This window comes from Aulonocara sp. 'chitande type north' Nkhata Bay, linkage group LG5, assembly GCF_057382095.1.
Source record: "Aulonocara sp. 'chitande type north' Nkhata Bay isolate Kocher_YH1m ecotype deep benthic linkage group LG5, A_spYH_male_GT1.1, whole genome shotgun sequence".
NCBI lineage: Eukaryota > Metazoa > Chordata > Actinopteri > Cichliformes > Cichlidae > Aulonocara > Aulonocara sp. 'chitande type north' Nkhata Bay.
This window is the reverse complement of record NC_141348.1, coordinates 22,635,455-22,654,008: the sequence shown is the minus strand read 5'-3', so window position 1 is coordinate 22,654,008 and position 18,554 is coordinate 22,635,455. Positions and strand designations below refer to the sequence as shown.

Sequence of the window (18,554 nt, the reverse complement as noted above, 5' to 3'; positions counted from 1 at the left end):
ACAAAACAAAACAAACAAACAGCAATCCTTGTTTTTTAAAGTTATTAAAGATGTATGCAGTGAAATGATTCCATCCTGGAAAAAGAACACTTCAAAGAAATAATTAAGTTCAGAATGACCATGACCTTCATGCCCATAATGGGTGTATATAAACTTCTGACCACAATTATATGCCAAACATGAGAAAACAGCACATGATAAAGACCAATAATAAGTTTTGTTTCGCCCTTAATAATGAGTCTGAACCTGCCTTCTTATATAGAGCACTCGGGTAGAGTCATATTAACATACAAGTGTTCTCACCTGCGATCTCTTCAATGCAGTCAGCATGCATGTCAAGCAATACGCTGCCGTTGATAATGCAACTGCGCAGCTCAAATAGACTGTGGAGGGAAAGCGTAGCAACGTAAGGCTTGCTCCACCTTTCTCCACCGTCCTCCACATCTTCCTCAAACTTCAGCCATCTGCAGCATAAAGAGATGTTATTTAGCAACTTGCAAGTTGGACCACATGTGAAGTATTATTATTATGATTTTTTCCTTCTGTTTAATTCGCTATATTGATTACAAAGGCTACCATACAAAGGCTTAATTATTTTTATAAAACTTAAGAACATAATTTCAATCTTATAAATTGACAAAGTGTCATTTAAATGACAACAGCTGAGCCAAAACAAGCTGTTACTGTGGATAAAGAATAACATGTAAAGAAATGTTTGCTTTAGCAAAAGCTTCTTTTCAGCTACCATTAAAAAAACAAACAGCATTTCTATCACTTCTTCATTTTTGCATTTTTTTAGAAGGTCAATAGTATAATTTATTCCTAAGTATATCTACTGTCAGTTTTCTACAAAAGTCCCCACTTGGTACATTTGCTGTACATCGTCTCCCAGCAGATAAAATGTTCCTCACCTGATTAGTGCTTTTGAACAAAGCATTAACCTGACTCCTGCAGTAGCTCTGCAATCAGAGCTTGATTGTAAAGGGCACCGTTAGCCCATTGTTCAGTCTCCTCTGGCTTTTTGGTCTCATTCTAGTTGCAGATATATAACTTCAATGTATTTGGGCTGTTTAGGGCTGTTAGAGCACATATAGTGTCGCTCTATATGTGTGGATAATGTGGGTTCAGTGTACAGTGTAATTTATTTTATAACTGTTTTTTAGTTTTATGATTGCAGACATTAGGAATATTTAAATAAAGTATTAGTTAAAATAAAAATCATATGATAAATGTTTTATTTATTTATTTATTTTTAATGATTTAATTCTATGGGTGTTGTTTGGGTTTTAATCTTTCTGTTGTTGGAGCTCCAGTTTTATTCTTGAGTTATTAATTTGTCAAAAAAGACACAAAACGGAAAATCTGTCACGTTGTGTCATTGTTGTTTTTTTTGCTTCCAATTTCCTTGTTACTGCTCCACTGCTACATGATATTATACTGATTTTCTGTTTCCAAAATATCTTGTAAATATTTAGAGTTGACCTCTCACACACGGAGGACAGTGAGCTACCACACAAGTTGCTGGTTTGTCCAGCAGGAGTTGCTGATGCAGAGACTTAAAACCTTTAGGTAAGAACTGAAACCAAAGGCCCTTGAGAACAGATGCTATGCTTTCCCAGCCGTGGCTATAATAGGGACTGCTTGACTCACGTCGGGTCTTTTTAAAGGAGTTCCTTGAAGTATGATGAATACACTTCTTCTTCAGGTTAAGTGTAGAGGGAGTATTCAACTTTAAATAGAAAGCTGTTTTTCTTTCCCACGCATAGATGTGCTTTAAATCTCTTGTACAGTGGTTCACACCACCAAATAAAAAAAAGTGAGCATGAGAAACTTAGATTTGGCATTTGAACAGCACAAATAAGCCATATTTGTTTGACTCACGGCTTTTGATCTTTTCACCTTGAGCTAACCTTCAGCGAGCTTTAAGTGTAACTACCTCTTGTAGACTTCCCTCTTCATATTAGTGCCGCTGTAGAGCTGCCAGGCTGTCAGAAACCTTATTGCTAAGCACTGTTACCAACAGCTCCCTGAGGAGATATCCTGACCTGGCTGTTTCTTTCCACTCAGCATCCTTGCCATCCTTGACACAGATCTCATCCAGCTCGGTGAACAGCTCATGGGACACGTGTTCAGCGTCCTCCTCATTGCCTAGAATGAACTGGACCCGCTGGGATGGTGTGTCTGGTGATGTGTGGGAGGAAGGAGAGGTGACCTGTAGGTTCTCAAAAGACTTTCCAAAACACAACATTTCTTACTCTGTCCTTACATGCCTTTTAATGGCTTCTGAGCCCACATGCATACATACTTTAACACACATTTGTACACATGTGCAGCATGCTGATTTGTTCCTGTTCTGTGTTAGCTAATTAGTGGTTTGTCAATTTCAGCCTGGAGTCCTGCATGTGTGAAGTGCCCACAATATTGATAGGCTTTGTTTAACAACCACTACCTACTCTATGGGTGCTGGTCCTGTTAGCAAGTCACTATATGGCTCCATCTGATTGGTGAATGACTATATGAGCCAAAATAATCAAAATAATGCATCTAAACTGTAAAACACTTTAAGTAATGGGGTAGCCTAAGAAAAATTCTGATGTGTTTGTTTCTGTATGCGCTACCATGACTAGAACTGGTTGTCTCATTCTCCTCGCTTTGTTGTGCTGCAATGCTGCTTGCCCTTCTGTCTCTCTTGCGGTGGCGGGAACCATGACCTTTGTGGTGACGATGGCTCTGCCTGGGCATCCGGACCCCAACGAACAGAGTCCTGTGACCTGAAAACAATGCAAAAAAAAAAGACAAGAAAAATTAAAAGAAAGTATATTTGATTATCAAGTAAACATGCGAGCATTTTAATGTCACACAGGCTGTTTCATTAGTTGCACATTATTAATGCACTTTAGTTTAACTTCATTTTATCTGATGAAAAGACTGTAAGGAGTTTAGTGGATTGACAAAACAAGTAGTTATTATGCAAATAGGCTAATCCGAGATGCAAGATGTCTTCATAAGTTCTATTTTTATTGTTAATTTATTTAATAAACATGAAACAAGGAGAGCTCCCGTTAGACCAAAGGGACTCACAATGAAGAGGTTTTTGCTCCTGCTGTCAATTGATTGCTGTGTGGTGAAGATTTGCAACCAAAATTTAAAACTGATGGTTATCTTGAGAGAGCTTCAGTAATTTTACAAGATTTGACTAGAGACTATGTGACCTGTTTTTGTGCAATTAGTTTACTCTCTACAGGTATTTTTAAGTTTACCCGCAATATTAAGAGCATTTAGCACTTGGAAAAAGAATTATCTTCAAACACTGAGAGGGGAAAAACATGAAGGAATAATGTGTCCTATGATTTCTCAGCATGCAGGATAAAAGTGAAAGCCATTAAACTCAGGCATAGGTGTTAAACTCCACGGGGAAAATGAGAAAACAACACCCTTCCTGTCCTATATTAGTCTTGACTGTTGCCATCATTAATTATCATTAGTGGATTCAATTTCAAAAACAGCGTGGTGTGATAACCAAGAGACTGATTGCATGTGACACTGTATATACTGGAGCTTTATTTGAATATTAGTCTTTTTGAATAAATAAATAAACAACAGGCTTACACAAATAGATTTTAAACATTTTGAGAGAATAATTCTGCATAAGACATATGAATTTTATTATTTTTGAATATGAGTGAACGTACATGCAGGCACTCATGGACACACGTTATTGATCAGCATCTGGTCAACTCAGCATAGCGTAGTGCAGGACTTCATACATTTGTTTGGCAAGCAGGAGGTTATTGGTTCATTTCCAGCCAGAGATCCAGATCCTACATTGGTCTCATTTTCCACTTGGCGGGCAAATATGTTAACCACTACACTACACTGTTAGCATTGCTGCCTCACAGCAACAATGTTAGCAGTGCTGGGTTTGAAACTACCATCTGGCTGGGGCTTGAAGTTTGCCTGCTCTTCTCATGTCTGTGTGGGCTAACTCTGGGTTCCTACTACAGTCCGAGAACATCCAGTTAGTCGAGTTGGGTTAATTGGTGATTCTAAATTAGATATGAGTATGTCTGTCTCACTAAGTTGGGCCTGCAACAGGCTGGCAACCCGTTAGGAGTGTACTCTAAATAGTTAGCCATACGGATCTGGTGCAATGTGGATCAGGAAGTGCTCAAAGGTGGGGGCTTTGGTTGTCTGATCCCATTCTGCTGAAACTGGTTCTTGAGACATATAAGATTACTTGTATTATGGACAAAGGACCCAAACGAGTGTGTGAGACTGATATACAGCTAGATATAATTGGGAACACCTCAGGATACAGACTGGGTTCTGGAACCGGTCTCCTGGTGAGTGGTTGGAGTATAATCCACTCTGGAGTTGCCTTCAGTGTGAGGCAGTGAGAGGGGGTGGTCAGAGGTAAAAGTGGGCCACAGCGATCCAGCTGATTAAGTTTAATTACGTTTTTTAATACAGTTTAATACTGTAGAGCCAATATATACAGGTTGCAAAAAAGCAAATAAACTTTTAAGCAATTTTTAGCAGATTGGAGCTTTTAGATATAGAGTTTTTATGTTCAGTTGACCACTGAAATAAAAGTTCATTTAGATAATGCACCAAAATAACAACCCACCACCCCCACATCCCCCCAAATAAACATACATGTTTCTGTGTGGCTGCTGAGTCTTTCTAAAAAGTGGGAGTAAATTCAGCTTTTGGAAAGCAATAACGATAGTTTCAGGAAAGTGTTCTTTTATATTGTAAAATTTGGTTTACATTGTAAAATCAGAACTTGGTGTCCATATCCATAAGCTTGGTGCTTATGCTGGATACGAGCTGGATGTTGTGTGGCTGTCTTGGCTGCAACCTCTGCAAGATCATGTGAAAGGTGGAAACTGTGGTCTTGGATTGGCATACTTTGGTGCTGGTCCTCCTTTTTAAGGAGGAGGGCCAAGGGACGTGTTCTAACTTGAACACGTCCCTTGGCCCTTCCCGAGAAGGTGTGCACAAGGGTGCTGGAGAGGACAGTCCATCCACTGGCTGAACATCAGATTCAGGACAAACAATACATTTTCCTTCTTTGTCGTGGATTACTGGATCAGATCTTTATCCTCTTGAGGATTTTTTTTATGTTGGGTGTCCTGCTCGGCGGCACTTCAGGACTATAGGTTATCAGGCCTGTTGTTAAAAGGCTACGTGGTCCATGTACAACTACAGAGAATGCTTTTTTTGGTACCGCTGAAAGTCATACTTGCAGCAGTACAAGTCAGACAGTCTAAAATAAATCTTAACAAAACTGTGACAGATGGATTCTTGCTGACCCTGTATTTTACACATGGGGGCAACTTTCAACAAATCTGCAAGTTACTCACTTTCCAGTTCTTCCTTCTCATAGTGGATGTTCAGCACAGAGCTGGTTCCTCCCTGATCTACCACCACCTCCTCATCAGGCCTCTGATGGACACAGATATAAAAAAGACACATGTAAGCATAATGATTCTGCTTTGATTTTTTTTTTTTTGGTGTAATCAATGCTCTTTGTCTCTAGTAGCCATATTGATTCGGTGGAAATGTTGATCGTCTTCAGCCTTTAAAGATTAGGCCCTGAAAGAAAGTTTTAAAGGTTATTAAGTCAAGAAGTTTCCTGATAAGGAGAAGCTATTGTCACCGCAAAGGAAGTTTTTCCACAAGAAGCATCAAATTCCTGAAAGTTATTCTTAGAATGTCTGGTATGGACACATGCAGGAGGACAGGCAGGCGTGCACACTCGGCAGCACACACACACACACACACACACAGCAGAGGTAAAAAGAGTATGAGTGCAAGGCTCTACTGTCCTGGGGAAATCAAATCAAATTAACAAAGAGCCATTTCCATTGGTGATGAATCTGTTGGCAGACTGCTGCAGGATGTTGCTGTTCTAAGAAACAGTGCAGTTAGCTCACATGCAGTGTGTTTTTCATGGTGAGTGTATCTGACCTATGATAATAAGGGCAGATTGCTCCAAGACATGTTACAAAATGTTTGGAGTAACTCTACTGCTCCATTGTATCTGTTTACAGGATGTTTACAAATATATTACCACAATGAATTTTAAATGAAACAACTCAGATGCAGACTTTCAGATTTAATTCAGTGGGCTGAACAACAAGATTACATAAAAATGTGAGGAACTAAAGCATTTTTACACATAATCCCTTCATTTCAGGGGCTCAATAGTAATTGGAAAAATTAAATAACTGAAAATAAAATGTTCATTTCTAATACTTGGTTAAATACCCTCTGCAGGTAAAGGGCCTGAAGTCTTGAATTCATGTAGTTCACCAGATTCTGGGTTTCCCCACTTTTAATGCTCTGCCAGGCCTTTACTGCAGCAGCTTTAGTTGTTGTTTGTTTGTGGGCCTTTCTGTCCGAATTTTAATCTCCAAGATCTTAGATCTTAGCAAAGTCCAATCTACCCTTTATATTCTTGAGGTTTATGAATGACTTGCACCTTGCAGTGAACTCTATGTATTTACTTTCATGCAGTCTTCTCTTAATTGGTAGACTAGACAGGAGCCTACCTCCTGGTGAGTGTTGTTCACTTGGTTGGCTGTTGTGAAGGTGAAATGATTCTGTGATCATAAACCACTGTTGTCTTCCATGAACACTAGGTCTTTTTGTGTTGCTGAGCTCACCAGTACTTTCCTTCTTTCTCGGCGTGTATCAAACTGTACATTTGGCCACTCCTATTATTGTAGCAATTTATCAGATGGGTTTTTTCCTGTTCACAGCTTGTGGATGGCTTGTTTCACTTGCATGGATCACCTCCTTAGGAGCTCATTTGACCCCATGTTGTCTATTTAAACCAAAGTCTTCCAAATGCCAGCACCACACCTCAAATAAACCCCAGGCCTTTTATCTTTTTAATTGATAATGACATAACAAAGGAATTGCCCATACCTTTCCATTAAATAGCCTCTGAGTCAATTGTCCAGTTACTTTTGTTCCCTTTAAAAAGAGGGCGACACATGTTAAGGAGCTGAAAATCCTAAATCCTTCATTCAATTTGAATGTGGATTAAGTGAAAGCTGACAGTCTACTCATCATGTCTATCCATTATATAACTATAATTGGGATATGTTTCAGTAAACCGGTAAAAAAAAAAAAACATTTGTAAGTGTCCAAATATATATGGACCTAACTATTATAGTATGTTGTTGGTTGGAGCTATTACCAGTAAAATACATTGACAGTTGTTGTAGTTTTGCCTCTGTACACCACCACGTAGATTTTAAATTAAACAATCAAGATGTGATTGAATTGCATACTTTGTGTAAAGGGGTTTTCCACAAATGTTTCATTAACAGAATCAGACATTTTTATACATAATCTCCCATTTTCAGAGGCTCAAATTAACAAACTAACAGGATTTTAAATGTAAAGATTATTTTATTACTTGGATGAAACTTTGCAGTCAGTGTCTATCTAAAGTCTACAACCCATGGATATCACCAAATGCTGTTTCTTTCCTTCATGTGCTCTGTCAGATGTTTACAGCTGTTATCGTCAGTTGTTGCTTGTTTGTGGGTTTCAGTAACTGAAAAGCTGCCCTACCTGGCTGAAATCAGGTGACTGATTTTAACCCCTTTTTGCCTTGAGAAATTCTGGAGTTGCTTTTGCAATATGGTTTTGGGTATTTCCTGTGAAGCACCGTTTGATCACTACGGCAGAATTAAGCTGAATGCTTTAGCGAGTATAGCTCTGTTCACTTCAGAATTCATGCTGCGACTTGTGACAGTCCCATCTGGCAGCCAGACATTCCCCTGCTATAATATTGCCTTCATCGTGTTTGAAGATCATATGATATGCTTTGGATCATTACCTGTTTTTCTCATTCTCCATATGTTTCTTTTCCCATCATTCTGGTACAAGTTCGTCTCAGATTCATCCAAAGGTTGTTTTTTTGTCAGAACTGTGAGTGCTCTTTTAGATATTTTAGCAAAGTCTAATGTGACCTTCCTCTTCTTGAGTGCTGTTGTAAATGCTTTGTGCCCATTCATGAAGAAAACACTTGATTGTGAACTTTAATATATCTACCCTTGGTTTTTCAGCCTAATGATGGCCTTCCTCACTTGCACTGACTTCTCTTTGGTCCTCATATTTTAAATGACAGTCAACAAGTTGAATCAACTTCAGAAATTATGTCTGTCTCCTTTGTCAGGGTGAGGAGTTAGGCCATTCGTGAGGGACTCAGAGTAGAACTGCTACTTCCTCCACATCTGGGCTCATCTTATCAGGAGACGGCCCTGGGCAGACTCAGGACATGCTGGAGAGATTATATCTCTCAGTTGGCTTGGGATGTGGTTGCCACCACAACCTTTACCTAGATAAGTAGCAGAAAATGGATGGATGGATGCATTTGTCATGAAATAACAAGGGAACAGGTCTCACCTGCTCATGAAACTTCTTGTTTGTCAGCGGGCCAATTATTTTTGAACCTTTAAAAATAGGGATATATATATATAAATATATAATGCTAAACATTTGTAAACCCCTTGAAATAACGATGAACATCTGCACTTCAATCACATATTGTCCTTGTTAAGTTTGAAGTTATTTAGATCAATTTGGGGTCATCTTCCTATAATTAAGCGATGTCTGGGGTAACAACCTCACAGATGTGGTCACACTCCTCTGTGATGATTTATTATTTCAGTAGTTCAGATAACATAGCTCAGAAATAAAACTTCCACTCACTGTGACGTCTACTTTTGCTGACGTCAATATGCCTGTGACAGTGGGCACTGCACCAGTCTATAAATAAATGTAAATCGATGAAGGGATGCATGATGCCATAAATCCCTACCAGCAGCACAATACAAACACACATGCAGACACTGATATATATAATCTGCTTTCTACACTATGCATGCTTTTGCCAACTCTGTATGCATTGTGTTTACATACTGGCAATGCTACTGTGATTGCATGTGGGTGGATGCAGAATTCTGTAGAACAAAAAATACAGATTTTTAATCAATAGCTTTAAAAACATCTGATAATCTAATTTAGAGCAAAGCTGTTTTGAGAGCATTTGTCTCAACAGGTGTGCATGAGGAATACACAATTGTCATACCATATACTGAATGATGGCTGAGAGTATCTGGATAATCCATTCATTGCATTGCCTTTTAGGGGAAAAACTAAAGGGGAAACACTGAAGACTTGCAGTGTCTCTGTCAGCAATGTTTTGCTGTGGCTGGGATTGCTGCATAATGACCACAGCAGCAACAATAGTTGCAATATGTCTTCCCGAAGGGCTTTTGGATTGTAATATTAGCTTGGTCTACAGCAGAGCCACTGACTCACATTTGTCAGACATACACATAAGAGCAAGAACCTGGACAATGCTACAAAGTATTCATATGAACACAATACATATGGACGATTAGCTCTTTCAATCATCTATTTGAAAATATATCTGAATGATGACTTGCTAAAATTCCAGAAACTCCCTCAACTGCAAATTGTTTCAGGGTTTTCTTGCATGTGCGGCCCATTTCAAGTCTCCCAACAGAAATTCAACGGGGTTCCAAACTTTGGCTTTCCCTGGGGCAGTCCCTCAATTTATTCTTTTTAGAACCATCCCTAGGTGGATTTGATGGCACGCCTAAAATCATTGCCCTGATGAAAGGAGCACTTCAGAGAGATGGCCTTTTGCTTGCACAAAATGTCGAATCTGAACAAAGGACGAAAAAAAACCCATAGTATAAAATTATGACCACAGTTGGAGAAACATATCCTGATACATAAAGCCTGTCAGGACACAAAACATCTATTGCACTCCAGTACCCTGTGTGTATCACTGTGTGTTATGGAGCAAGAGCTTTTTATTTCTCACAGGGTTTAACTGATAAAACCCCACGCATGTTTTATTGCAAGAACTCAATGGTTTCTGGCTGCACTTATGAAATGTGATTTAAAAGCAAGACAGTGCTGTAAGTGTGTCTGTAACTTGAAGTCCCAAAGCAGTATTTAATCTCCCACTTTCTTTAGCCTCTCCATGCTGCTAAAAATGGAACAGCTAAGCATATTAACATAAGATTCTGATAAGGAAAAAGTAATTAACATGCAGTTCAGACAGATGAATGTCTTACTCTATTATAAGCAAAAATTCAAATCCACAACACACTTCGGTTATGTTTTATAACAGCCTCTTTCAAATGAGCTTAAAAGAAACACAATGGGTGGCCTGGTGCTGCCTTCTTGCCTCCTTTCACATCCTCTCTACCATATCAGCGCTTTGGGATTTCTTTTTTCTTCTTCGGTGACTGAGCACTTCATATTCCCAAGCCAATTCTGTTATTTCAAAGATTAAGGGTACCTAATTAGGTAGTCAGGCTTTGGCCAAAGACCGAATGGGACTCAAGGTGTATGTGGGCTACATGTAGCAGTTAAGTGCATCGAAGTTTCATTTAATTCTACAGATGCTTCTGAGGCAGGACAGCCATACAACAATACATCTGCTGATGAAAATAGGACTAAAACGCTGTCAGCTTATTCACAGAGGGTCACCACTGTGAGCAGCTCCACATGTTTTGGTTACTACTTTTTTTTTTTTTTACACCGGATGCACTTCCAAAGGGATTTGTGTCTCATCCCAGAATCAAACTGGGGCTCTTTCACTTGTTGAGCAAATGTGTAAACCACTACACTACAGAGCCATGAAAATAACACTTGACTAATAAACTATTTACTCCAGAGTAATGTCTACTTTTTATCCTTTTGGTTGCTTCCTTAGGTGGTCTCCACAGTGGATTATCTACCTCTATCCCTAACATCCTCCTCTGTCACACCAACCCACTGCATGTCCTCCTTCACTACACCCATGAGACTTCTATCTGGTCTTCCATATTCAACATCCTTTGTCCAGCGTATTCACTGTAATTTCTCAAAACATGACCAAACCATCTCAGCCTTGCCTCTCTCAACCTGAGCTGTCACTGTGTTCACTTCTAATCCTGTTCCTCTTTGTTTTCTTTGAACTAGAGTTAGCTATTTTAGATTTATATATCTTAAAAAATAAAAGTAGATACTGGTGATCTGTTTTTAAAGATTTATGTCTTTATTCCTGATAACTGGACTTACAAACAGGGGCAGAGGCTGCATCAGTTGGTTTGTTGGTTTATTTTATAGTAATGCAACTTTTGCTTCAGAACACTGTCTTGATCAGTAAAACTGCAGTTTGCATTGGAGCGGTTCGCAGCCGAGTGTGAAGCAGCGGGGATGAGAATCAGCACCTCCAAGTCTGCCATGGTCCTCAGCCGGAAAAGGGTGGAGTGCCCGCTCAGGGTCAAGGACGACTTTCTGCCCTAAGTGGAGGAGTTTATGTATCTCAGGGTCTTGTTAATGAGTGAGGGGAGAGGGGAGATGCAGTGATCGTAGTGGTGAAGACAGATGAGCATAAAAGTGAAGCTCTCGAATTAACAGACCCTTTACAGGTTCATCTACATCCCTAACCTTACCTGTGGTCATGATATTTGGGTATTGACCGAAAGGACTAGATTGAAGATACAAGTAGTGGAAATGAGCTTCCTCTGAAGGGTGGCTGGCCTCTCCCTTAGGGGAGACCTAACAGATACACAGACTAGGCACACAGATGATAGGAGGAGAGGAAAAACCTGAGAATAACTAACAAAGAAAACTAGGAATACTAAATCAGAATAAAAATCTTATCTGAGCAAAGGTAATATTCAAATTGAAGACTAGAACAAAGTCAAACAGAAAATGTCAAACAGAAACTGAGTCTCCAAAGTGAAAACACTGGATCGTTACAAACAGAAGTACTGTACTGTATGTACAAAAGAACTGGGAAGCCCACTTTCAATTTACTGGTAGCATCACATAAAAGTTGGGACACACTTTGGGCCATGTTTAGCACTGTGCAGCATTCCCTCTAACATTAAGTCTGTAAACATCTGGGAATGTCTGAAAAGACCAGCTGTTGGGCCAACTATAACTGGTCGACCTAACTTCTTGGGACATGTTGCTGTTCATTGCATTCTGTTTTATTTACATTTTAAACAGAGTTTTGTTTATGATTTTTTAATTGTGTGGATGCTTTAAGCATCCACACTCTTGAGTTCCTGTTTCTCTTTATTCTTTATTATTATTATTATTATTATTATTATTCTTAGGACTTCCGTACACTTTTCGCCGTTAAACTACTTCCACAATTTTTAGCCGATTTTCACCGTTCAAATTTTAAACTATTCAGCTATTTTTGCTCTTTCCGGCTATGACTTTTGCTATTTTTAACTATTATACTTTTTAAAATATTCCACTTTTTTCCTTTAATTTGTCCCATTGAAATGAATGGGAAACTTCAGCAATTCTGCTAAAATTTGCTTGTTTTTGAAACTTAACTACTTCCTCATACTTTCACCTAGAACAACCATTCAAATTTTAAAATGTTCACAAATTATTGGGCTATTCAGGTATGATTCAGCTTTTTCAAATCTTTTACTGTTTTACTTTTATGCCTCTTAAAGTTTTGAGTTGCAAAATTGTGATTTTTCACAAAATACATGCGTTGTTATGGTTGCTATGCTCTTGGCTTCCAGTGTGCCACTGAAGCTTTTGCAGTCTTCTCTTCATGTCCGAACAACTGTTTGCTACTTGCTCAATATTCACTCAACTTCCACAAATTATACATCAAAACGTAGGTATTTTTTCTGGCTTTCAGAAAATGTCACTATCATTGTTGTGGTATTCATAGAACTTTCGCAAATCTCCTCAGACTAACACAAGGTCAGAAAACTCTCCATATAAAGTCAATGGAGAGTTTGTTCAAAATCACCGCTGCATTTCTGTAATGAGAGGCATATTCGAATCGTCATATCTCCTTAACGAAGCAAAGTTAAGACATGAGGCTTGTCCCGGCATATCTTCAGACACTCCTGACGCTCACAATTCAAGAATTTCTTTCTCAACTATTACCGTTCTGAAATGAGTTGGACTTGTTTGAGGGTAGGAAATTCGTCCTTCGCTCAGATTTCTTCAGATTTCAAACTGTGGAAATGAACCACTTTTTTCTCTCGTCATAACTTTTTGTTGGATTTCCACAGAGACCTGAAAATTTCCATGATTGTTCACCAAAGCCTGCTGTCTCTTACGGTGAAAGAATGATATCGATACTCCAAATAGATTTCAAGTTACAAAGCGTTGTTTGAGGGCAAGTCAAGGCAGTTTTTGCTTCGCTCTACTCAGTTATGGTGCATTAGAAGTCAAATATCTTTAATAATTCATATTTTAATGATAAATTGTAAACACTGGAAGATTCCCCCATGTCTTCTGAACAAAACGGTGTAAGAATGACCGTTCTAGCCCCTACGGTTAGGAAATTATGGTCATTTGTTTGAGGGGAGTCGTCACTATGAGAAATAGACTGCAATAATCCTGTGCCTCTCTCTGCTGCGTGTGTAAAAAGATGCACCTTTTTTGGCGGGAAAACGTAAACAGCCACTCTGATTGGTGGATTTAAATTCGGCAGCTCTCTCCCTCTGTGTGTGTGTGTGTGTGTGTGTGTGTGTGTGTGTGTGTTTAGTGGGAGAGAGAGGACCCTGCCCTTATTTGGCAGCATGTCATTGTAGGATTTAAATTGAATATAGTTAGACTGATTGACTGGATTAGAGCCTGTGTTTGTGTGTCCCTCTCTGCATTTCTGTTTCAATATGCCTCCATATTTGTAATTTTGTAAGTTATTGCTATTCTTCTAAATCATAGTATTTCTGGTACTTTTTGGTACTTGTGCTAAATACAGTATTTCTGCTAAATTATAGTATTTCTGCTTTATTATACTATTTGTGCTAAAACATAGTATTTCTACTAAATGTAGTATTTCTGCTTTTTATACTATTTGTGCTAAATTATAATATTTCTGCTTTTTATACTATTTGTGCTAAATTATAATATTTCTGCTTTTTATACTATTTGTGCTAAATTATAATATTTCTGCTTTTTATACTATTTGTGCTAAAACATAGTATTTCTACTAAATGTAGTATTTCTGCTTTTTATACTATTTGTGCTAAATTATAATATTTCTGCTTTTTATACTATTTGTGCTAAATTATAATATTTCTGCTTTTTATACTATTTGTGCTAAATTATAATATTTCTTCTTTTTATACTATTTGTGCTAAAACATAGTATTTCTACTAAATGTAGTATTTATGCTTAATCATACTATTTCTGCTTTTTATAGGATTTGTGCCTAATATAGTATTTCTGCTTTTTATAGGATTTGTGCTTAATATAGTATTTCTGCTAAATTATAGTATTTCTGCTTTTTATAGTATTTGTGCTAAAACATAGTATTTCTACTAAATGTAGTATTTATGCTTAATCATAGTATTTCTATATATTTCTGCCAGGTCCCCAGGCAGCCAATCCTCTGTGAGGACTTAGAAATTCAAATTTTCAAATCAGGGCCTGCACGGTTTCCCAGCCAATCATATATGTGTCCTGAGGCATTCAAATTTGCATATTGGGGCCTTCATGGTTTCTAAGCCAGCCAATCATATCTGAGGGCTGAGGAATTCAAATCCACAAATCAGGGCCTGCACGGCTTCCCAGGCAGCCAATCATATATGTGGCCTCAGGCATTCAAATTTGCATATTGGGGGAATTCGTGGCTTCTAAGTCAACAAGTCATCCATGTCGTATATCTCTAAAAATTCACATTTTAATGATAAATTGTTAACACTGGAAGATTCCCCCATCTCTTCTGAACAAAACGGTGTAAGAATGACCGCTCTAGCCCCTACGGTTTGGAAATTATGGTCATTTGTTTGAGGGGAGTCCTCACTATGAGAAATAGGCTGCAATAATCCTGTGCCTCTCTCTGCTGCGTGTGTAAAAAGATGCACCTGTTTTGGCGGGAAAAAGTACACAGGCTCTCTGATTGGTGGATTCAAATTCAGCAGCTCCCAGGCTGACCTAGAAACTTACTTCTCTCTCCCTGTGCATTTTTTTTGCTGATTTTTTCATTTAACAAGTATATTTGAGGGACCCTCAGCATGTTCAGCATTTTTTCAGCTGTCCATTTTGCTTTTCCAATTTTTATGTTAAACTTATTACTATTATGCTAAATCATACTGTTTCTGCTATTTCATAAGATTTGTGCTTAATATAGTATTTCTGCTTTTAATAGGAGTTGTGCTTAATATAGTATTTCTGCTTTTTATAGGATTTGTGCTTAATATAGTATTTCTGCTTTTTATAGGATTTGTGCTTAATATAGTATTTCTGCTAAATTATAGTATTTCTGCTTTTTATAGTATTTGTGCTAAAACATAGTATTTCTGCTAAATTATAGTATTTCTGCCAAATTATAATATTTGTGCTAAAACATAGTCTTAATTTAAAATTACAATATTCATAGTTCATCACAGTGTCTCTGGTAAATCACAATATTTCTGCTCTGTTGTACTATTTTTCTAAATCATAGTGTTTCTGTAATGTTTAAGTATTTTTGGCTAAATATATTCTTTCTGTTATCTTATACTATTTCTCCTAAATTCTTGTATTTTTGAGAAGTTATCATGTTTCTGGTAAGTTACAATATTTCTGCTAAATTCTGCTATGCTATTGTATTTCTGCCAAGTATTATGTTTCCTCTAAGATATTGCAGTTCTGCTAAGTTATTCCATTTTAGCAAACTTCTTTTGCTTCTGCAAAGTTTTTACAATTTCTGCAACTTTTCAGCTTTTTCAGCTACTTTTTGCATACAGCTTCAGCTTTAAGCATCCACACTGCATTTTCGCAGGAAATGCAAATTTTTCTAGTTAGGGTTTGGATTTATAAGAGCGAGAAGAACATGTGGAAGATATATCATCTATACAAACCAGGTCATTCAAATCTACTGTTCAAAGCTCTGTGTGCATTCACATGTAGCTGTGATTTTCTCTCACACACAATGCCCCAGTAATCTTTGCAGCTGTGCAGGTGTTGGTTGTTTCATGCAGTTTATAGGTTTGGGCTCAGGCTGCAGGCAGTCAGCTCCATTAGAACTGCAGCTTTACTAAACATATAGACACACTCCAAAAGAGGGACGACTCTAAAGGCTCTTTGTCCCAGACAGGCCATCAGATCAGATCAATTAGTTTGTTTCCATTTACACACACACACACACACACACACACACACACACACACACACACACACACACACACACACACACACACACGCACAGACTGAGACATCTAAACTCTAAAACAATAACTACAACTACAGACTGAGTGAAGCTGCATTATACAGAGGAAAAGATGCAACATGAAAGAAATAAAAGGTCGCCACTGTGGGCGAGATCAGATTACACAACCATGTATCTGTTCCATGATTATGATGTTCTTTCTCCTCAGTCTATGCTCGTGACTCGCAGCCCGCAATCATCTAGGTCACAGTTGACTAACAGCACTTCCTTAATGGCAAATTCATGCAAGTGTGTGTGTTTTTAACAGGTTAATGGTTCCCTGTCATTCACAACTCACCTCTCCTGTGTCACGTTACATGCTTCAGCTAATTAAAGGCTCACATGGAACTCAAAGTTTTGTTTGTTCCCTCTGTGGGAGCACATCTGTGACCCTCAAAGCACGCATGTGTGCGTAATTTTCCACTGACAGAGCAAGTCATTTGTGTGATTCTGCCTGTTTTTATATCCTGGCAACCGGACCTCTTTCTTTACTCTTTTCCTCAAGCTCAACATCTGCCACCGTACTGAGGTGGGATTATGGCTCAATAATTTCCCCAACAGATTAGCACGACTGTACCACAGGATCAGTTCACTGCCAAAATGGCTGCCTGTCCTTGAGGTTCTGTCCTTTACCAGCATCTCGGCGGAAACAGTCGACCCTCACCGAAGCTGCTTTGTGACTAAAAAGACGTGATAGTGTTAATTCAAATATCATGTGAATTCAAAGCTGGAAAAGATCAGAACTTAACTGCACTGTATTTTTGTAAATAAACTCTAGCTATGTTTTGCTTTCTTGGGACATCAGAGGTATTTGCCCTCCAGATTTTCCCAAAGTAATGCGACTTTTTTAAAGGATGGTCTTTTTAACTTTACTGAAGCTTTTTGTTGATGTGCAGTGAAGAGACAGTAATGTTAAGAAGCGCCTTTTCCAGGGAATTAATCTGATGTTTTATGCCCTTTGAATTTTTTAAATATTAAAAGGGTATGAAATAATATTTTTGTTCACCTAGTAAATGACAAACTGTTAGAATGGAAACAAATGATTCTATGTATTACACTTAGCCAATTTCAAAGATCTACCTGCTGATGACTTTAAACACCTCAGTCTAGTGTCTCAGTATGAAAATGAAATGTGAGTTTGATACCTCTGAAAACGCCGAGCAGGCTGTCCCAGAAACATGTCAGATTCCCAGAGCAGGGTTGAATGTCCTACTTAGACTGCTGATAAAACCTGCCTGTGATGCAGGACGTCATCTTTAAGATAAGTATTATTTGACAAGGTGTTCTCGAAAAGCATCAAAGAGGATAAAAAACAAAACAACATATTGAACTGCTTATCGTCCCGAACAAGTAGAGCAGCAATGATTTGAATCCCCGCGTCCTAGCTGAGCGGGGCAATCGATGCTTGGCACTAAAATGCTCTCTGACTCCAACGGGACTGCAAAGGAGCTGTGAGTGGAGTCAGAGCTCGCTGGCTACTGTAAAGACTTTGAGCTCTTGATGGAGAGCTTTGAAAACACAAGAGGCAGGAAAATGATGCGCGTATGAGCAAAAAAATTGTTGCAAAAATAAGCCTGAACTTTCAAGTCTTTTGAGATTTCATTCCTGACTTGACCAATCATAACATTGATTTCGCGCTCTGTAACAAAACAGTTTTTCAGCAAATCTTTTGAGACAAAATTTCCCTTCTCCTCCTTAACTGTGTTTCTCTGGCGTCTCCTATTTTTATCTTCAAACTCCAACAACACCCCACCTCCCTTTTCAATGCTGACCCCTCTGCGCTATTCCCCACACACAAGCACTCTGAATTGACAGCAGGGATATACGCCCTGACTCAGACAACTGGGTCTGTCACTTCCAGACTGAGCTTTGTTTCTGAGAGCCTGCATTGGCACTTGGCGCCATAGCCCCAGGTTATTTAAACGTGTCCATAGCACGGTGACATTACAGATCTGGTGCAGACGCATGTGACAGCGCTTCACTAAGAGAAGGGGATGAACATGAATGGTGGAGAGGAAGAGGTAATGGTGAAAGAGTGAAAGAGGAAAAGAGATAGCTGGGGGAGGTAGGATGAGAGGGACGGCTGTTTTGACTGTATCAGCCCACGAGTAGCATGACTCATACACACCTTATTCAATGCCACATGTTGAATTCAGCCTCCCTGTAGCTCTCTCTCTAATTATTTTCCTTCTAGAAAGATTACTGCCAGCTCAAATGGCTGTGTGGGTAAAAGACTGTAATATATACTGTAATTAAAAATCACACCTTCTACAATATAGTACACAATAAGGTTAAATAATCAAAAGCAAACACTAAAGCGGGC

The 18,554-nt window shown here is 38.6% G+C and overlaps 1 protein-coding gene across 2 annotated transcripts in view; it reads right to left on the bottom strand.

Moving 5' to 3' along the window:
* The window catches only part of slc4a8 (solute carrier family 4 member 8), a 36,515-nt gene that overhangs the window by 14,693 nt on the left and 3,268 nt on the right, over positions 1 to 18,554 (bottom strand). For both annotated transcript variants that reach the window (XM_086292190.1, XM_086292191.1), the window contains exons 2-5: positions 5,367 to 5,448; positions 2,619 to 2,771; positions 2,046 to 2,181; positions 304 to 464 (exon numbers count right to left, since the gene is read on the bottom strand). In XM_086292190.1, the coding sequence (XP_086148316.1) occupies positions 304 to 464; positions 2,046 to 2,181; positions 2,619 to 2,771; positions 5,367 to 5,448 (532 nt within the window). The remainder of the gene's footprint in view (positions 1 to 303; positions 465 to 2,045; positions 2,182 to 2,618; positions 2,772 to 5,366; positions 5,449 to 18,554) is intronic.